Source organism: Sminthopsis crassicaudata, chromosome 3, assembly GCF_048593235.1.
Source record: "Sminthopsis crassicaudata isolate SCR6 chromosome 3, ASM4859323v1, whole genome shotgun sequence".
Classification (NCBI taxonomy): Eukaryota; Metazoa; Chordata; class Mammalia; order Dasyuromorphia; family Dasyuridae; genus Sminthopsis; species Sminthopsis crassicaudata.
This window is the reverse complement of record NC_133619.1, coordinates 317,988,368-318,005,606: the sequence shown is the minus strand read 5'-3', so window position 1 is coordinate 318,005,606 and position 17,239 is coordinate 317,988,368. Positions and strand designations below refer to the sequence as shown.

Below are 17,239 nucleotides of genomic sequence, written 5' to 3'. Positions count from 1 at the left end.
CAAAACATTGTCATGCCCAGCAGAACATCAGGAGGATTAATATATGTAACAATAAATTTCCATTAGATATATATTCACACTTGCATATACACACTTATATATATATATGTCTACATATATAATACACAGATTTAAATGCATATTTACCCTAATCTTCATTTATACATATGTAGAAATGCATTTAAAACAACATAAATGTGACTGACACATAATGAAGATTTCTTTTGATTGAATCTTTAAACCTGACTTTGAGATCAATGATTGCTAGTACTGATTTTTTTTCTAATAATTTCTACTCCTAATCCTTGTTATACTATTTGTGTGTACCTCTCATTTCCTCTCTCTTCTTACTCTTCTACTTTAATTCTTCTCCTAAATTTGCCTAAACTCTCTTCACTCAAGGCTCTCTCCTTTATCTCTTTCCTCCACTCTTTCACATTCTCTTTCCCATTCTGAATCCTACCTTATTTTATGTCATCTTTTCCCTCCTTCTTTATCTCTTTCCCATGAAACACACCCACTGCAATAAATCTTTATGCTTCACATTATCTAGTTCCCCACTCCCTTAGTTCTTCATAGATTTTAGAGAATGCTATACCCTTCGTGACACACACACACACACACACACACACACACACACACACACACATATATACACACACACCTATATACATATTGTTCCCTATTAATCCATTTCCAATGTAAGTTTTCAGAGCTACAGTCTTCCCCCTTTTAATGCCTTTGTGTTAGTTCTTCCTCTCTACACCTCAGTTGTATATGAAGATCAACACATGGGAACACACATATAGAACGGCGCCTGAAGAGAAACTGTATGACTAAAGTTGCTTTCATTTTGTGCATGCTATCATCTCTTGACATGACTGATCTCTATGAGTCTGTTCCCAGAGGGGTCCTGCTCACTGCGGGGCCTGCACATGGATGCTGCATCACTTCTCTGCTGTCTCTCCCCCCAATCCCACTGCTGATCTCATTACTGACAACAACCATTATTGTTCTTCTATCAGCTTCTGTACTTCATATCTTGAGAGCCACCTCTACCACAAAGTCTACTAAGATATCAGTGCCTCAAAAGCTTCTTCCTAAGGACAAACAAATGGGTCTGGTTTTTTTTTTCCCCTGAGGCTGGGGTTAAGTGACTTGCCCAGGGTCACACAGCCAGGAAGTGTTAAGTGTCTGAGGTTAAATTTGAACTCAGGTCCTCCTGAATTCAGGGCTGGTGCTCTATCCACTGCACCACCTTTTTTTTTTTTTTTGTTTTGTTTTGTTTTTTTCCATAACCAGGAGATACTTCATACTGTTAAGAAAAGGTACACAGAATGCTCCCTGATTGTTGTAATTGTTCAGTCATTTCAGCTCCATAAATCCACCTACCTGTTTGGGGCCCCATTAGGGTTTTCTTGGCAAAAACAATGGAGTGGTTTGCCGTTTTTTTTCTCCAGCTCATTTTACAGATGAGGCAAATAGGATTAAGTGACTTGCCCATGATCACAGACTTAGTAAGTGTCTGGGGTCAGATTTGAACTCAGAAAAATAAGTTTTTCTGACTCCAGGACCAAAACTCTAGTCATTGAGCCACTTATACCAGACTTAGATCTAGAAATTCCCAATATTTTCTTTATGATCATCTGCAAATGTATAGCCAGAACAAAAGGTGAGTTAAAGGGGGCAAGGTAAAAAGTCTTTTGTATCCACATTTCTGTCTACATTATGTATAACAGCCAATTGTGAAATATTCCTAGCTGGGAGCCTGTATTTTGGCCAGGGGAAAATCTCCCCATACTTGTATTTTCATCTTCCAGGCTTCCCTACTGCTAAAAGAAGCGAAAGGCCTCAGAAAAGACTCAGTATTTTATTGCCTGCTCTCTGAAGAACAGAATCCTCTCTCATATTTGTACCTCTTTAGTACTTCCACAAGGGCGGCTAAGTGATTACATAGGGCACAGAGCACTGGACCTAGAATCGAGAATCATCTTCCTGAGTTCAAATCTGGCCTCAGACACCTACTAGCTATAGGAGTTTGGCCAAGTCACTTAATTCTATTTGCCTCAGTTTCCTCACCTGTAAAATGAGCTGGAGAAATAACAAAACATTCCAATATCTTTGCTAAGAAAACCCCAAACAGGATCCCAGAGTCACACACAACTGAAACAGCAATAAGAGTACTTTCACAGGGGTAGCTGGGTTGGCAAAGTGGATAGAGCACTGGACTAGGAGCCAGATTGTGCTTGAAGAGGACTGAAATGATGTCACTATGCTCCAGTGTATAGGGACATGTGGTTAATCATATCATTATGAGCTCAGAAGATTCCACTGTAATGCTGGAGTAACTAAGGCAAGATAGAGATTGGAGAGTTAAAATAATTTATTTGAAAAGGGGAGATTTACTGGGACCAAATGTCCCAAGGCTGAATGAGACTATGGTCTCCAAGAATCCAGCAATGAATGTTGGATACAAAGATTCTTTTATAGGGTAACAAGAACAATGACATGATGGGGGAAAGGCATCTGGGATGAGAATGACATCTGATAAATTGGGATTACAGAATGGGAAGAGGCATTCTGATAAGTAGGGAAGGGCTAGGGTCATGATGTCTAAGATAGAAGGTCTTTTATCCTTATCAAATATTCTGATGATCAGCAAGGAGGGGTGGTGTTGCAGGATGGACCAGAACAATTAGGAACTGAGGCAGAACAATTCAGGGAAACCAAGGCAGGACAATTTAGGGAAAGTGAGCCAGGATAAAAGAGAACTGTGGCACAACACTACTACAGATCAGGCACAAATAGTCCATATGAATATTTTGTGTATAAACGTCTCTAACTTTGCTTTCTCACATTTCTTATGAGCCACTGCAATTCTGCTTTGCTCATAAACATGGTGCCTTTTTTGGCAGGCATGTCATGCTGGGTATCCTGTGCAGTGTCTCCCACGCCATGCAATCAAGTCTAAAGCTCTCCTCACCCCCATGTGACCACTTGCCTTGTGTGAGTTCTTCATAAAATAAAGTCTTTTGCTGAAATATTTTTGGCATACAAATAAAGTGGCCAGTCCATTAGAGTTGTGTTTTTTGAATGTTTGGCAGTCCAGCTTAAGAAAGGCTGTCAGTGTCTGGTATCTTATCTTGCCAGGTGAACTTCAGAATCTTCCCAAGACATTTCAAATGGGAGCTGTTCTGGACTGGTGCTGGTAGACTGTCCTGATAAAACATTATACAACAAGGAAGTCACCAGAACAGTTCTGTAGATCTTCAGTTGGACAAGCAGTCTCATATCTCTTCTCTCCAACTTTTCTTAGAAGCTTCCCAAACACTGAGCTATTGCTACCAATGAGTACATCAACCCCATCATTTATGTATACATCCCTGGAAAGTACACTGCCAGGGGAAGTGACCTTATCCACAGCATACAACAATTCTCCATTTACTATAACTACTGGTTCTGCATATAGATTGTGTGGTGCTGGCTGGTAGAGGACCCATATTTTCTTGATGTTAATTGTTGGGCCTAAATAGGATAAACTGAGTGAAGACCTCTCATAAGAATGTGGCCTTGACCTATATCCTCATTATAATTTGAAACTTTGCAATAACAAGTTGTGCTTTATCCCAAAGCAGGAGATGTTTGCTTATCATAAATAAACATACATTTCCTTCCTGTTCCCCCTATCTTTTCAGCACATTATCATTAAGTTCCTGATATGCTAAAGCAGTGGTCCTCAAACTTTTTAAATAGGGGGCCAGTTCACTGTCCCTCAGACTGTTGGAGGGCCGGACTATAGTAAAAACAAAAATTATGAACAAATTCCTATGCACTCTGCATGTATCTTATTTTGAAGTGAAGAAACGTCACTTCTGGTCTGATTTTGCCATAACCCGGTGGGCCACTTAAACGTCCTCAGCAGGCCGCATCTGGCCCGCAGGCTGTAGTGTGAGCTTTAATTAGACAACATAAACCCTTTTCTTGCTTTGATGTCTCCACATGAAGAAGAAATGCCACTAAGTTTGTTGAATTAGTGCAGACAGTGCAAGAAGGTGAGAATACCAATCATTTTTAGAAGAGGCTATGAAAAAGTACTGAACTATATAAAGGGTGTAACCCTTTACTCCATGAGATGTTTGTATTATCTGCACCGGTTCATTAATCAATCCCTGCCCAAAAAAAAAAAACAAAAAAAACAAACAAACAAACAAAAAAAACATATCTATACTGAAACCCTAGTTTCAGCATGCCTTTTCAGCATATCGAATATGTTGCTTTATATATTTTCTATGAGGAGAGGGGAAGATAGTAGAAAGGAAGAGTGGGCCAGAAATTGGAGAATTATCAGATTGTCATCTCAGTAAAGGAAATCTTAATCATCTGAACTCTTTTACCCTTGGTCACAGGCAGTGTGACAGGCAAGATCTGTATTTTAGGATCCATGTAAGTGCTTTCACTGTGAGGTGGGGGCGAGGGAGGAAAGGTCATGTAACCCAAAATGGAAGAAAGAAAAACCACCTCACCCCCCAAATAAGAAAAGAAATAGCAACAAGAGGTTTCATAAGGAGCAGTAATGCATGAAGGAGGAATAAGGAGAAAGTATTTCTTTTCCCCAGACTCCAAGACCCCAGTCCCAGCTTTTTTCAGGTGTTCACTTCACTCTTTTCTTGTACCAATTTTAGAAGTTGAACAACTGTTATTTCTACTGATAAAAGTACCCAATACAAATTTAACAAACGTTAACTGATGAACTAAAAATGAATGTGGAAAGAAATTTTATTTTTAACTCAGCAGCAGCTATAGGAAAAATGCTTTTAAAGCTAAATTTTAATTGGAAAAAGCTCTCATTTGCTAAAAGTAATTAGATTAGATTACTAATCTAATTAGATTAGACCTCCCAACTAAAATTTATAATGTTCAATTTAAATATGGGGAACTGTCTGACTATGATATTCTGTTCTCTACAATTGCCCACTCAATAATCTGACATTAGGGTGATGTGTTTAAAGCTACAAAATAAGATTTTTTTTTTGTTTTTTAAAGTACCCTTTGATAAAAGTTTCTCTATAATGTCCTTAAATGAAATCAATTTAGAATTTTAGAAATATATGTTTAAAAGGTATGTTATTATAAAAACTATATAAGAAATATTAGCTAGAATTGAAAAATATAACTCTTGACTTTATTATTGTTAACTCTCTCCAGACTCTTGAAAATGAAGAATAAGTAAACAGAAAAGAAAAGTGAGTATAATTTGTTTTGGGAAAAATACTTTGGTTGATTTTGGTAGATAACATAAGAATTATGGATGCTGCTATCCCTGTTTGGGAAAAACACTTGAGATATTTTAATTTCCTAAGAGAAACCTTAGTTTGCAACAAGTCAAGCAACAGACTTTAATAATTGTAGGTAAATTAGTAACTTATATGTATGTATGTATATATATATATATATACACACACACACACATATATATATATGGGGGTGTGGGGGTGTGGGTATGGATGTGTTTGAGTTGAAATTAATTATACAGCTTGGAAAATAAGGTTTTTGTAAGTCATTGGATTCATTTAACAACAATATGTGCTAAAATTATAAAGGAAATATTCAGTGAAATGAATATAGTTTGAGATATGATGGAAATGGAAGATCTGAACAAGCAAAGAAAAGTTGTGTCATGTGAATAAAGGGTTTTAGAGTTTTGGAAAAAGAGAAACAAGAAAGATGTGTTTTTCAAGACTACTAGAGGGATATCAATGTGTGTATATGTATATGTATAATTAAGTATGCATGTGTGTTTATGTGGTAATAATTAAAGTTTGAATTTTCAAGCCACAGAAGAGATGTATACAAATGAAAAGAAGGCTTAAGCATGTTGAGAAGGTTGGAGGAAGGTTTGCCTTTGCAACTTGATTTGAAAGTCAATAGAGAAATTTACAGAGGGCAAGGAGTAAATTGATGAGCAGTAGGTTCTTTCTGAAATTGTAGAACCCCTATTTGAACTAAATTACAATGTGCCTTTAAATATGACAATTGGGACTGTAAATGACATCATTCTGAGACTGATTCCAAATATGATCATTAACAAATGCTATTGAGATAATGATCAATAATGCCAGTAACCCTATGGGGTGATATTCGGGAACTCCAGATGGAATTCTATCTCATAGAAAGAATAGAAGGATGACTCTTGACATGGCTGATGGAATTTTATTTCAACTCAGTTTCTCCAGTATGACTTTCTAATTCCCCAAAATTTCCCATCTGCTGACTCTCAGTATAACTAGGACATTTTCTCAATATTATTGGCTGTCTATATGACTTTAGCGTAGAATTGACATCAAGTTAGGAGAACATTTTTCCTTACTTAGCTGTGTTCCTATTTTCTTTTTATGCAAGCTTCTACAATCAATATTAAATTTTATCTCATGGGCTAATATTGAAACACATCTGAACTACTGTAAAAAGATGTAGGTGGGGGGCAGCTAGGTGGCGCAGTGGATAGAGCACCAGCCCTGAATTCGGGAGGACCCGAGTTCAAATCTGGTCTCAGACACTTAACACTTCCTAGCTGTGTGACCCTGGGCAAGTCACTTAACCCCAGCCTCAGGGGTAAAAAAAAAAAGATGCAGGTGTGTAACATCTGAGCCATTCAGCCTTTCTATATCCTAAATAACTAAGTAGATGAGTACATATTTATGTATATGTGTATATGTATGTATATAATAAATATTATAGCTATTTATATATATATACACATTTATATTTATATCTATCTACCTATGTCTGTAGTTATATAATACACACACACACCTTCCTATTTAAAATAAGGTCCTTTAAATATCTCACAATGGCATGAGAATAATTAGGCAATAGTGTAGGGATTTGTGATATTATCACAGGATATAATCCTATATTTAGTGAAGAAAATGTGTACTCTTTTGTGTTAAAGAAAATAATTCTAGTGTCATTAGTTATTACTACCTAAAACAGTTATAAATTAAAGAATTAAAATATTTTTTAAAAAATAAAATTGTATTTACTACCTCATTATGTCAAATTTTTTAACCTATGAGCAGAGACTTTCTGTTCAGCATCTGAAGTCTCAAGAAAAAAACAACAAAAACAGATGAATTGTGAATTCCTGATTTATACTACATTGGCCAATCAGGTCATGGGTCAGACACTGGGAACCAATGGGTGGACAGCAGGGGTGGGACTTAGACAAGGTTCTGCTGGGTTCAGTTAGCCATCTCTCTATCCTGTCCTCACTGCCAAGAGCTCTTCCTCACTGGCAATTTCTCCTCCTCAATCTAATTTGGCTTCTTCCTTAAGAGAAGCAATTGCCTCTTCACACAACCACAGCCTCAGCACGAGCCAGATTGCTGGAAATGTCTCCCACCATTCAGGTTCCTAAATTGTTCCTTTCAGTTCTTCCTCTTCTTCACACCTACCCTTTCAATGCTTGAGTTTAATTCCAACTCCTCGATTTTATTTATGTATTTTTTTCATTCCAGTGCTGCCATCTAAGATAGCCCCTGGACAGCCTAGTTCAGACTCATTAATCTTCTAGAGCCAATAAAGCAGAGCAACTGTATTATCAGAGAGTTTGTATTGATTATGTATTGATGTTCATCTCCACAGGTGTTGACAACTGATTTCTGAGACAGAGGAAGGACTCATAACTGGCCAATTATCAAGAGTGAAGAAGCATTAAAAGTAAAGTAGATTAGTTCGTATACCTATTCCTCTATCTTCATTTAATGAGTAGGCCTTATGTTTTATTATAAAATTATTAATTGTGAAATAATTTATTATAAAATGGAGATTTTGCCTATCTTCCTGTCTAGACATTCACATCTACAATTAATATCAGGCTAACGAAAGCTTTTGAATTCTCATTTGAATCTTAGCCCATTTGAATGTAAAGCATTTACAGAGGTGCTCCATGAGCTGGAGAAGAAAATGGAAAACCAATTCAGTATCTTTGTTAAGAAAACCTCCAAATGAGATCACAAAGAGTCGGATAGGAAACTATTGAAAGAACAACACAACACCAAAAAAAGGGCAATCCACAAATCTTAACAAAACCCCTACCATCTTGTGAAAGCATAAGTGTGGACATGATTGGAGATGTCCAACATTTCAGTCATCGTTAGTGAGGGTTCTGAAATCCTTGGCTTCAGTTTCTCCCTTTATAATGGTATGGAGTCACAGCCCCAGTATGTCATAAATATAGAGTTTCTTCCAATAATATACGTCCATATGCCTATATAAGAAACCTTCTAGAATAACACCACAGATATAATTCATTTGGAAAATCCTGTTTTCATAAACATTGGGCATGTATGCTCACTAAAGATGTTTGTTCTTCTTAATAATACCTCCCTGCTCCTTTACATGAAAAAGACATCCTTTTACAATCCATCATCTCATAATGATGTTGCTTGTGTTGGACATACTGGAATTAAGGTTGTGGGTGACCCAAAGGATAATAGAGAGATGTATGCTGTTTTAGTCTTTAACATATTTCTAGTGATGATTTCTAATTAAGAAGTAGGAAATGTACTAACAAAGTCATGTTATCATAGACATACAGCTGAAAGGTACTTCTAATCTAATAATCCAATAAACATTTTATTAAGTGCCATAATGTGTCAGATATTATGCTAAGCATTAAGGAATAAATTAATAAAAAGAAAGACAGTCCCTGTCTCCAACGAGCTTACAATCTAAAAGGGGAGACAACATACAAAAGGAGGAAAAAAGCAGAGGTGGAAGGAAGAAACTTAAGATACCAGAAGGTACCCAAATTGGAGGCATTATATTCCATGAAGTTGAAACTAGATAGTGTAACCAGTGTTATGAAGAGTAAGCTGAAAATCCAGTGGAATATTTGATAATTCACTCTCCGAGCTTCTAGAGGGGAAAGGAAACTGAGGGAGGTACGGTCAAGGTTTGAGTTAGCTTCATAGTGATAAGATTAGAAATGATGAGTTTATTCTGGGAGGGTCATCTTGTTCCACCCAGTTGCAACAAGGTAGGACAGCAGATGAAAGATCTAGTGATGTACTTCAATGTTTCTACTTCTTAGAATTTGAAGTCCATAGCTTTTGTTTTATTCATGAGGAAACTGAGTTTAAGGGATTTGTCCAAGGTAGGATTTGAATGCATTGTGTAATCACAAAATGAGTAGGTTGTGCACTATGATGTGGAAGGCGGTAGCCATAATTGCTTTGGTTCCAACCAAATCAAAGTCCTCAATCAACTTTTTAACAAACACTCTATGTTATTATTTTACTATTTTGAATAAAAGTCATAGGGTCATAAGACTGAAAATTAGAAGTTCATTTAGTCCAAACTCTTGATTTTGTAAATGGAATAGCTGTAACACAGAAAAAATAAAGCAAGTTGATTATGATCACATAGTAAATAGTGGAGTTAAAACAAGAGCTCAGGTACTTCAAATTCAACAGTGTTTCTATTGCACTGTTAATTTATTAGATTGGAATTATAAATGGAATGGAAACTTGGAAATCAACAAGCCCCAACTTTTTCATTATTACAAATAATTGCAATTAATGAAAGTTGAATAAAATCTTCTGCAATTTTCAGTGCTATTTAAATGTCAGCTATTATTATCATTTATATCATTATCATCATTATCGTCTTCATCATCATCATTGTCAGTAAAGGTAAGGCACAGCCACATAGCTAGTAAACAACAGAGGTGGATTTTGAACCCATGCCCACTGATTTCAAAACTTTCTATTGTACACAATTCTATATTGGGGAAAGCACTGAATTTTGTTTTGATGGTTTTGTTAATTATCTAAACTTGAGAAAGTGATGTAGAAATACCACTAATGCAGATTAAAATTTTAAAAAATATATCTAGTGTACATTTCCTTCCTCTCTGGAGAACCTATTATTAAATATTTATTTCTACCTCCAGATATTTCTGAGGTCTCCAGACACATTCCTATTCCATACCAACTTCTCCAGAACTCTAGAAGATCTTAAACCACCATAGAGATCTGATGCTATTGGTCATGCTGCCCAATAGATGATGGAAGAAAGAAATCAGAGCACAATAAATATGTTCCTACTAAATAGTTGGGAATCATTGGAAATAGAGTAAAAGGAATTTTAGAGACAGTGTCACACACATAGTTCATAGGGTATGCTGAAGGAAAATCTCATGTTTTTCTTATTCTGTACTGTGCAGGGAGAAGAGTTCAGAGTGATATTATTAAAGGTGGCAAGATGTTATTTTCTCAGAATTCCAGCGAGTTTCCTTCCAAGAATGAAAGCAATGATGAACTAGAGAACAAGTGGTTTGATTTTCTTTCTTCTATGTTATTGACCACCCCAAAGTATCTCCCCAAAATTGTATTTGGGTTATGTATTATAAATATACTTGGAGGTATGTATATAATTCTTCTTTATTAACAGCCTATTCCATTTTCTCTTTCTTTTCTTAAAAGCTTATACTTCAGAATTAAAATCAGTAATGATTAAATAATTTGAAATTTTCCCTAAATCTACTTCATGTCATGAATAGTTTAAATCTACTTAGTCCCCTGCTGGTGAAGCAGAGTTCAAAATTTCTTCCCCTATTCTTTTCCCATGTAGAGAATTGCCTCACTGATGGAAAACAAAGAGAACATTATATTTGTTACTCCTTTTCTGTCCAACTCAAGGGCTGGTTTTCAGAGGATGCTCTGAAAGTCTTATACTGTATCTGTGTAAGGGCACATGCTCCTGATTTACTGAAAGAATACTGAGTTCTAATGCTATGTGAATGGAGAAGGGATTTCAACGTGTTGGAGAGAGGAAAAGTGTGACAGCAGACTACCCTTTGATGAAATTATTCTATCTTCTGGTTTGAACTGAGATCATAATTCATTTCCAGTTGAACAGCTCATTTACTTGTGTATTTTTTGATGTTAGGCAGCTAGGTGACACATTGAATAGAACACCAGACCTATTAAATTCAGCTTCAGACACCATGTTGCTCCGGACAAATCACTTAACCTGTTTTCTTCAGTTTCTTCATCTGTAAAATGAGAATGGTAATAGCATTTACCTCCCATGGTGGTTGTAAGTATCAAATGACATAATTGCAAAGCATTTAATACAGGAACTGACATATTAAGTGCTATATAAATGTTACAATAGTTCTAATATACAAAACTGATTTCTTGCTGCTTTCTTTGATTAAAAAATGTTCACTTATCATCATGGTCATTTTTATAAATTGAGGCAAGAAAAGGCTAAGTTTGTGAGTGTATAAAACAATAGGACAGTACAAACAGAAATTAAATAGAATATTGTTTATTGTGAATTAAAATCAAGAACAATAGTAAATCACTCTATAAGCACTGAATAAGATTAGTGACTATGAACTTTCTTGTCCCAGAGATTTCTAATTGCACTTTATCTTCATATTTACTTTGGTAACTTACAGGATACAGATCTAAAGATATTTATCAACTACTGCTTATAGAATTTCATAAGATTTTAGAAGATAATACCAATGAGTAGTACGCTGTACTAAACAATTGGAAAAAAAGAAAAAAATTCTTGAAGAGCTTACATTTTAATGAGAGAAAAGACAATGTAGCAATCCCTTCCACATCATGATTTTCCCCAGATGGTTTTAATATAATCTCTCATCAACATAAGAAATTAAATGAAATTTTGGGGGAGTTTTGGAGAAGCTGCAGATATGAAGACAAGCAAATGGCAGAAAGAGTTTAGAAACTCAGAAAATCATAAAATATATGAATAATACTGTATAATTTCAATATATTTTATCTTTTAGTACCATAATAATTCAGACTTTTTTCTGGTATGAAAGGAGAGCCAAAAGATTTATCTGAATTTTTCAATTTGTGGGGTTGCCATGCTCCTAATCTCTGGGATATGGAAGAGATAAATGTACATATAGCAAAATGAAAGAGTTTTTAATGAAAGTCAGGGTGAAATGGTGATAGGATCAAAGGACTGATATACTCTGAGGCTGGGGTTCAGGTGACATGACATGGAGATAGCCATCAAGTAGCATGGTGAACTCACAACTAAGGAAAATCAAAGGAAGGCTCACCAGTTAGAGCCAAGTACCACAAGGATGAAACCTTTGATTCTGAAAGCTCCTAAGTTCTTGGTAGTGCTATGGGTATTTGCCAAGAATTTGAGAAATGAATCCATATTTAAAGAATAACACTTTACATTTCAGGAACTTCATAAAGGAGCAATGGAAGGACTTTAAGGCATGAAATTAAACATGAAATATGATTGTATATAAATGAATATTATATTGTTATTCCTGGACAAATGTGTCATCTCAAAGTTGGATAAATACATTCCCTCTACTAACAACAAATATTTTGTTTGCAGCATTTTTGAAGATCAAGTTGAAAGATTCACAGTTTCCCCTCCCAATACTCCTGTTTTTAATAGGAAGTTCTTTTGAAATCCTAAGTTTTACATCTTTTAAGGTTTGTATCATAAAACATAAATATAAATTGGGTCAAGAGAGCTCCTGAAACTTCTGTATGACAAATAGTCTCCTTGATGTGATTTTAGTTTTAATAGATCAAAAACTGAGTGTAGTGACTGACACTTGCAGGAGATGATAAGACACAGAAAAAAGAGATTCTGAACTTGAGATGCTTCCTTTCAATGTGTGTTTAGTTAGAGAGTTATTATTGATGCTAGGGATCTGTGACTACTGAGGAGAATATAACAGGAAAATGAAAAGATCCTTTCCCCTTCCCCCTTTGTTGTGAGGAGATCCTAGACAAGAAAATTTGTCAAACACTTGGGCCAGAACCCCAAATGGAGAATAGGTTGATACTTGGGAGGCACAATTAGCAAAAAAGCAAAACAAAAAAGATTTTAAAAATCATTTGATTCTTAAAACAGCTCTATAAAAACAGACATTTTTAAAAATTAAATAGTGCTTTAAAATTTTATAATTACCTTAATCATACTAATTAATTTGCTCTTCAGATTAAGTCTTTGAGGTAAAAGTTATTATTACCCCCCTTTTGGGGTCAGTTAGGATAAAGCCCTGGTCCCTGAGTTCACATCCAGCCTCAAATGTTTGCTACCTATGTAACACTGGCCAAGTCATTTAACCATGTTTGCTTCAGTTTCTCTTGTCATTTCAAAGTGATCTACAAAAAAAAAAAAAAAAATGGCAGACCATTCCAGTATCTTTTTCCAAGAAAGCCTTAAATAGGGTCTCCAAGAGTTAGACATGACTAAAATGACTCAGCAATCCCTCTTTTATAGATGAGGAGCTCAGGTTAAGGTTGTGATTCACTCACAGTTAAGTATCTGAGGCAAGATTTGAACACAGGTCTTCTTTCCTCCAAGTCCAATGCTCTATTCAGTATAACATCCAACTTCCTCATTTGGAGATTGTCAATATTTTCCTGTTTAGGGTACAAACAAGATTGAGAGGATAAGGAGAAAGTCCTTTGCTACGTTAGCTAATTTTTTTTTTTTTATTAGTTGAAATCTAACCCACCACAGTCAGGAAGACAATGTCCCCTATCAGTTTTGCACAAGACCTTCTCTGACAATAGACTGCCTTTCCTAACAACTTTCATTCATTCATAACATTCAGCAAATCTTTTTTCAGTGCTATTCCTGGCAAATCCTCTACTAAGTTGTGGAAAAATAAATCAAAAAAAAATCACAAACCAGTCTCTATCTTGAAAGTGTTTACATTTTACTTGATAATGTATGGATTAAGACATGAAGATCCAAATACATAAATAGAAAATACATTCAGGGAGAGTGAGAAGGAATGGGAGAGTTATAAGGATAAGTTTTATGCAAGAACTCGCCCTTGAACTGAGCCTTGAAAGAAGCTAGGAATTATAAAACATAGAGGAGAGGAGACAGTGTATAGAGAACCTCTATAAAAATTTAGAAATGGCATAGAATATTATGAACTGGGAGCAGAAAGTTTGGTCACTTTATCTGGAAAATAAAGGGAATAAGATGGAGCAACCTGGAAAGGCAAGATGGAGCCAGATTGTGATCGGTTTCAAGTGACAAAACAAATAAATTTATATTTTATCTTGGAGACAATAAGGAGCCACTGGAATTTTTTGAGGAGAATGATCACCTTAATGCTTTAGGAATATAAATTTGGTAGTTGTGCAGAGGATAGGACCAGAGAAGATAGAGGTGTGTACAGGGAGACCAACTAGGAGACCAATGGTATAGTCCAACTGAAAAATAACAAGTGACTGACTTCAGCTATTAACCAGGTGAGTAGTAAAAGGGTACTAATTCCATTAAATTGGCTAAAAGGAATAAAAAATAACGATGTGCCTATGAGATTTTCAACAACAGATTCTACTATAAAAAGGGCTCAGTTGTCAAAGTGCACATTGGCAAATTAAACATACTATTTATATATGAGATTTATGGTTTTTTGGACAGTATATTTTTATATAAATGTTATCATTAATAGCTAAATATATGAAGCTTGATTTGTGGACAGCATGTATTTTTATATAAATCTTATCATTAATAGCTTAATGTGTGAAGTTGGTATTGTTTGTGATGTAGAAATACTGTACTTCCATTCATGTTCCCAGGTACAAAAATATACAGAGTTGATACAATGGATGGATCCTGTCATATTTATTAACTTGTTTACTCCAGTAATCATATTTTCAGTCTCGTTTGATACAGATTTTTATATGCTTCAAAAACTATTTTGGCAGGTAAGCAATGTGATTTTCTCTCCTGTAACATAATTTATTGACAATTGGCTGCATGTTAGGGGGTGGTCAGAGCATATACAATGTTTGGTTCCAGAAGTCAAATTCAAATTCAGTTAAAATTTTTTTTAAATGGATTTCTTTTCTTTTCTTCTATTTTTAGGTTCAAACCTAGGGAGGAGCTATGTTTGGGAGCATAAAAATTATTAAAGAAATAATTCAATTGTTAGTCCCAATTTTTGATTAAATCATTACATTAAGTAACAATTATGTATTTGTGCTTAACCCTTGAAAATACAAAGACAGATAAAACATCTCTTTCCTTCATAGGGTTTACATTCTATTGAGGAAAACCAGTGTTCATTAATACAAATTATGTATGCAAATTTAAAAAAAATTAGACTAAGAAGAGGAGCTAGTATCAATAAGAACTCCTTAGAAGAGGCAACCTTTGACATATGTATAACCTCTGTCAAATTGCTTGCCTTCTCAATGCCAAGGGCAGGAGGCAGAGGTAAGGAAGAGAGACAATTTGGAACTCAAAATTTGAAAAGAATAATAAATTGTTTTTTATGTGTGATTGGAAAAAATAGAATTTTAAATAGAAAAATAGAAAAAGAAATGTACAAAAGAAATAAAAAGATTAAAAAATAGAGGTAGCTCACCTTTGAAGAAAGCTATGAGTTCTAAGAGCAGACAGAGGTGAGAAGAGGATATTACCATTAATCTGACCCAGTCTTAGAGTTAGAGTGTGCTATATTTGGAGTTAACTTGAGTTTGCATCTTGCCTCTAATACATGCTAGCTGCATGGCTGTAACTATTTGACAAGTCACTTACCCTCTTTCAGCTTTGTTTTCCTCCTCAGAGTTCCTCAAAAATTTTAAACTGTTATAGAAATGCTATTATCAATAGCCTCTTTTTTCTGCAATCTTTTCTTATATTATATTTTCAGTTGCTTGAGTATCTACAAAATAAGGGAAAAATTAAATTAACTTGTACCTAGAACCACCATCTCAAATATTTTGGATAAACTGGGACTTTTAGTGTGTTTACCAACACAACAGAAGCAGTAAGTTTCTGGAAAAAAAAAAAAAAAAAGAAAAAAGAAAATTTTTGTAAATAAGTAGTAGAGTCATCTAAAAAGCAATGGAAATATGAAAGTTAACAGTTACATGCTTAACATTAACTAATATATAGACATAGGGTAACTAACTGGTGTCCTTGTGGAAAGTAGAATGAGCCAGCAGCTAAAGACCTTCTTGTCTATCACTTACCATAAATTCATTTCAGAATATAAACCTTTATGTCACTACCCTTTTCTCTTTCTCCCTCTTTTCTTTCATAACAGAAGGTAAAGTATTAAGCAACTTCATTCTTTTAAAAAAATTAGTTTGCCTTTTAGCCTTGTCTTCAAGTCCATGAGAAGCATTTCCTTGATATTTTATAGTGCTCATATCAGTCTAAGTGTTATTAATAAAATCGTAATAGCTCAGAGTCCCTAGTTATAACTAATTCTTAATATTGAATAGAGATTTTGCTCTGTAATTGAGATTTTGTGTATTTCTAACTAATCCCTCCTATCTTCCTCTTTTCCTTTTCCCCAACATTCATCAAATATACAGATAAGCAACATAAACTTTCATGAGTAACCATAGATTTTATATGAAGGAAAATCTGGATAAAAGGCTCAACCTAAATTTTAAAAAAGAAGAAAACAGTCTATAACAATAGTCTGTTAGTTAGGGATGAAAGTTGAGGGAAAATTATTACTTTTAGCACTTTAGTCCTTGAAATGGTGAAACAGTAGATTTAGAGTTTGGGGTTTGATAATACCTGTAGAGACTTCATGACCACATCTCTACTCTACCATGGCTCAACTATTTCTGTTTCTTTCTCTCTGTGATAATCATCGCCCTTTTGCTGCTGCTACTATTCTCTTCAGTCCAATTCAGTAAGATCCAAATGGTGGCTGAAAATATTGCCCTTTCTACTGCTGCAGTTGGTTACTTCATGTGGTTTATTTTTTGTATTTTTCTCTTTGTAACTCTTTTATAACTTCTACATCTCTTTTTTTCTTAGTCCATCCAATTAATAAATATTCACATGTAAGTTAGAGATATAAAGATATGTTGAGATATACATTATTCTTTTTAAAATCTTATTTTTAGTATTTTATTTTTCTCTAGTTATATGTAAAAACAATTTTAAATATTTCTTTTAAAAACTTTGAGTTCCAGATTTTCTCTTTTCCTCCCTTCCCACCTCATTTCTGTGCATCCTTTTTCAAAATTCTTAGGCATCTTTTAACTCAAAAATCTCAATAACCCAACTCTCTTCCAAGGACTATGAGAGAACATTTCTGAACTACAGCTCTTAAAAAGTCAGGGAGTTCTCAGACCTCTAACTCAATAACAAATATATAGCATAGTGCCAGTTTTGATTCAGGAAGTTCAAGTCCTTGTTTTGTCACATTCTGGCTGACTGAACT

The 17,239-nt window shown here is 34.8% G+C and overlaps 1 protein-coding gene across 2 annotated transcripts in view; it reads left to right on the top strand.

The window, feature by feature from the left end:
* The first annotated feature begins 7,203 nt into the window (after positions 1 to 7,203).
* Positions 7,204 to 17,239, top strand: part of SLC9C1 (solute carrier family 9 member C1) — an 86,384-nt gene continuing 76,348 nt past the window's right edge. For both annotated transcript variants that reach the window (XM_074301172.1, XM_074301171.1), the window contains exons 1-5: positions 7,204 to 7,409; positions 7,645 to 7,719; positions 10,229 to 10,426; positions 12,403 to 12,503; positions 14,625 to 14,753. In XM_074301172.1, coding sequence (XP_074157273.1) covers positions 10,267 to 10,426; positions 12,403 to 12,503; positions 14,625 to 14,753 — 390 coding nt within the window. In that variant the 5' untranslated portion in view covers positions 7,204 to 7,409; positions 7,645 to 7,719; positions 10,229 to 10,266. The remainder of the gene's footprint in view (positions 7,410 to 7,644; positions 7,720 to 10,228; positions 10,427 to 12,402; positions 12,504 to 14,624; positions 14,754 to 17,239) is intronic.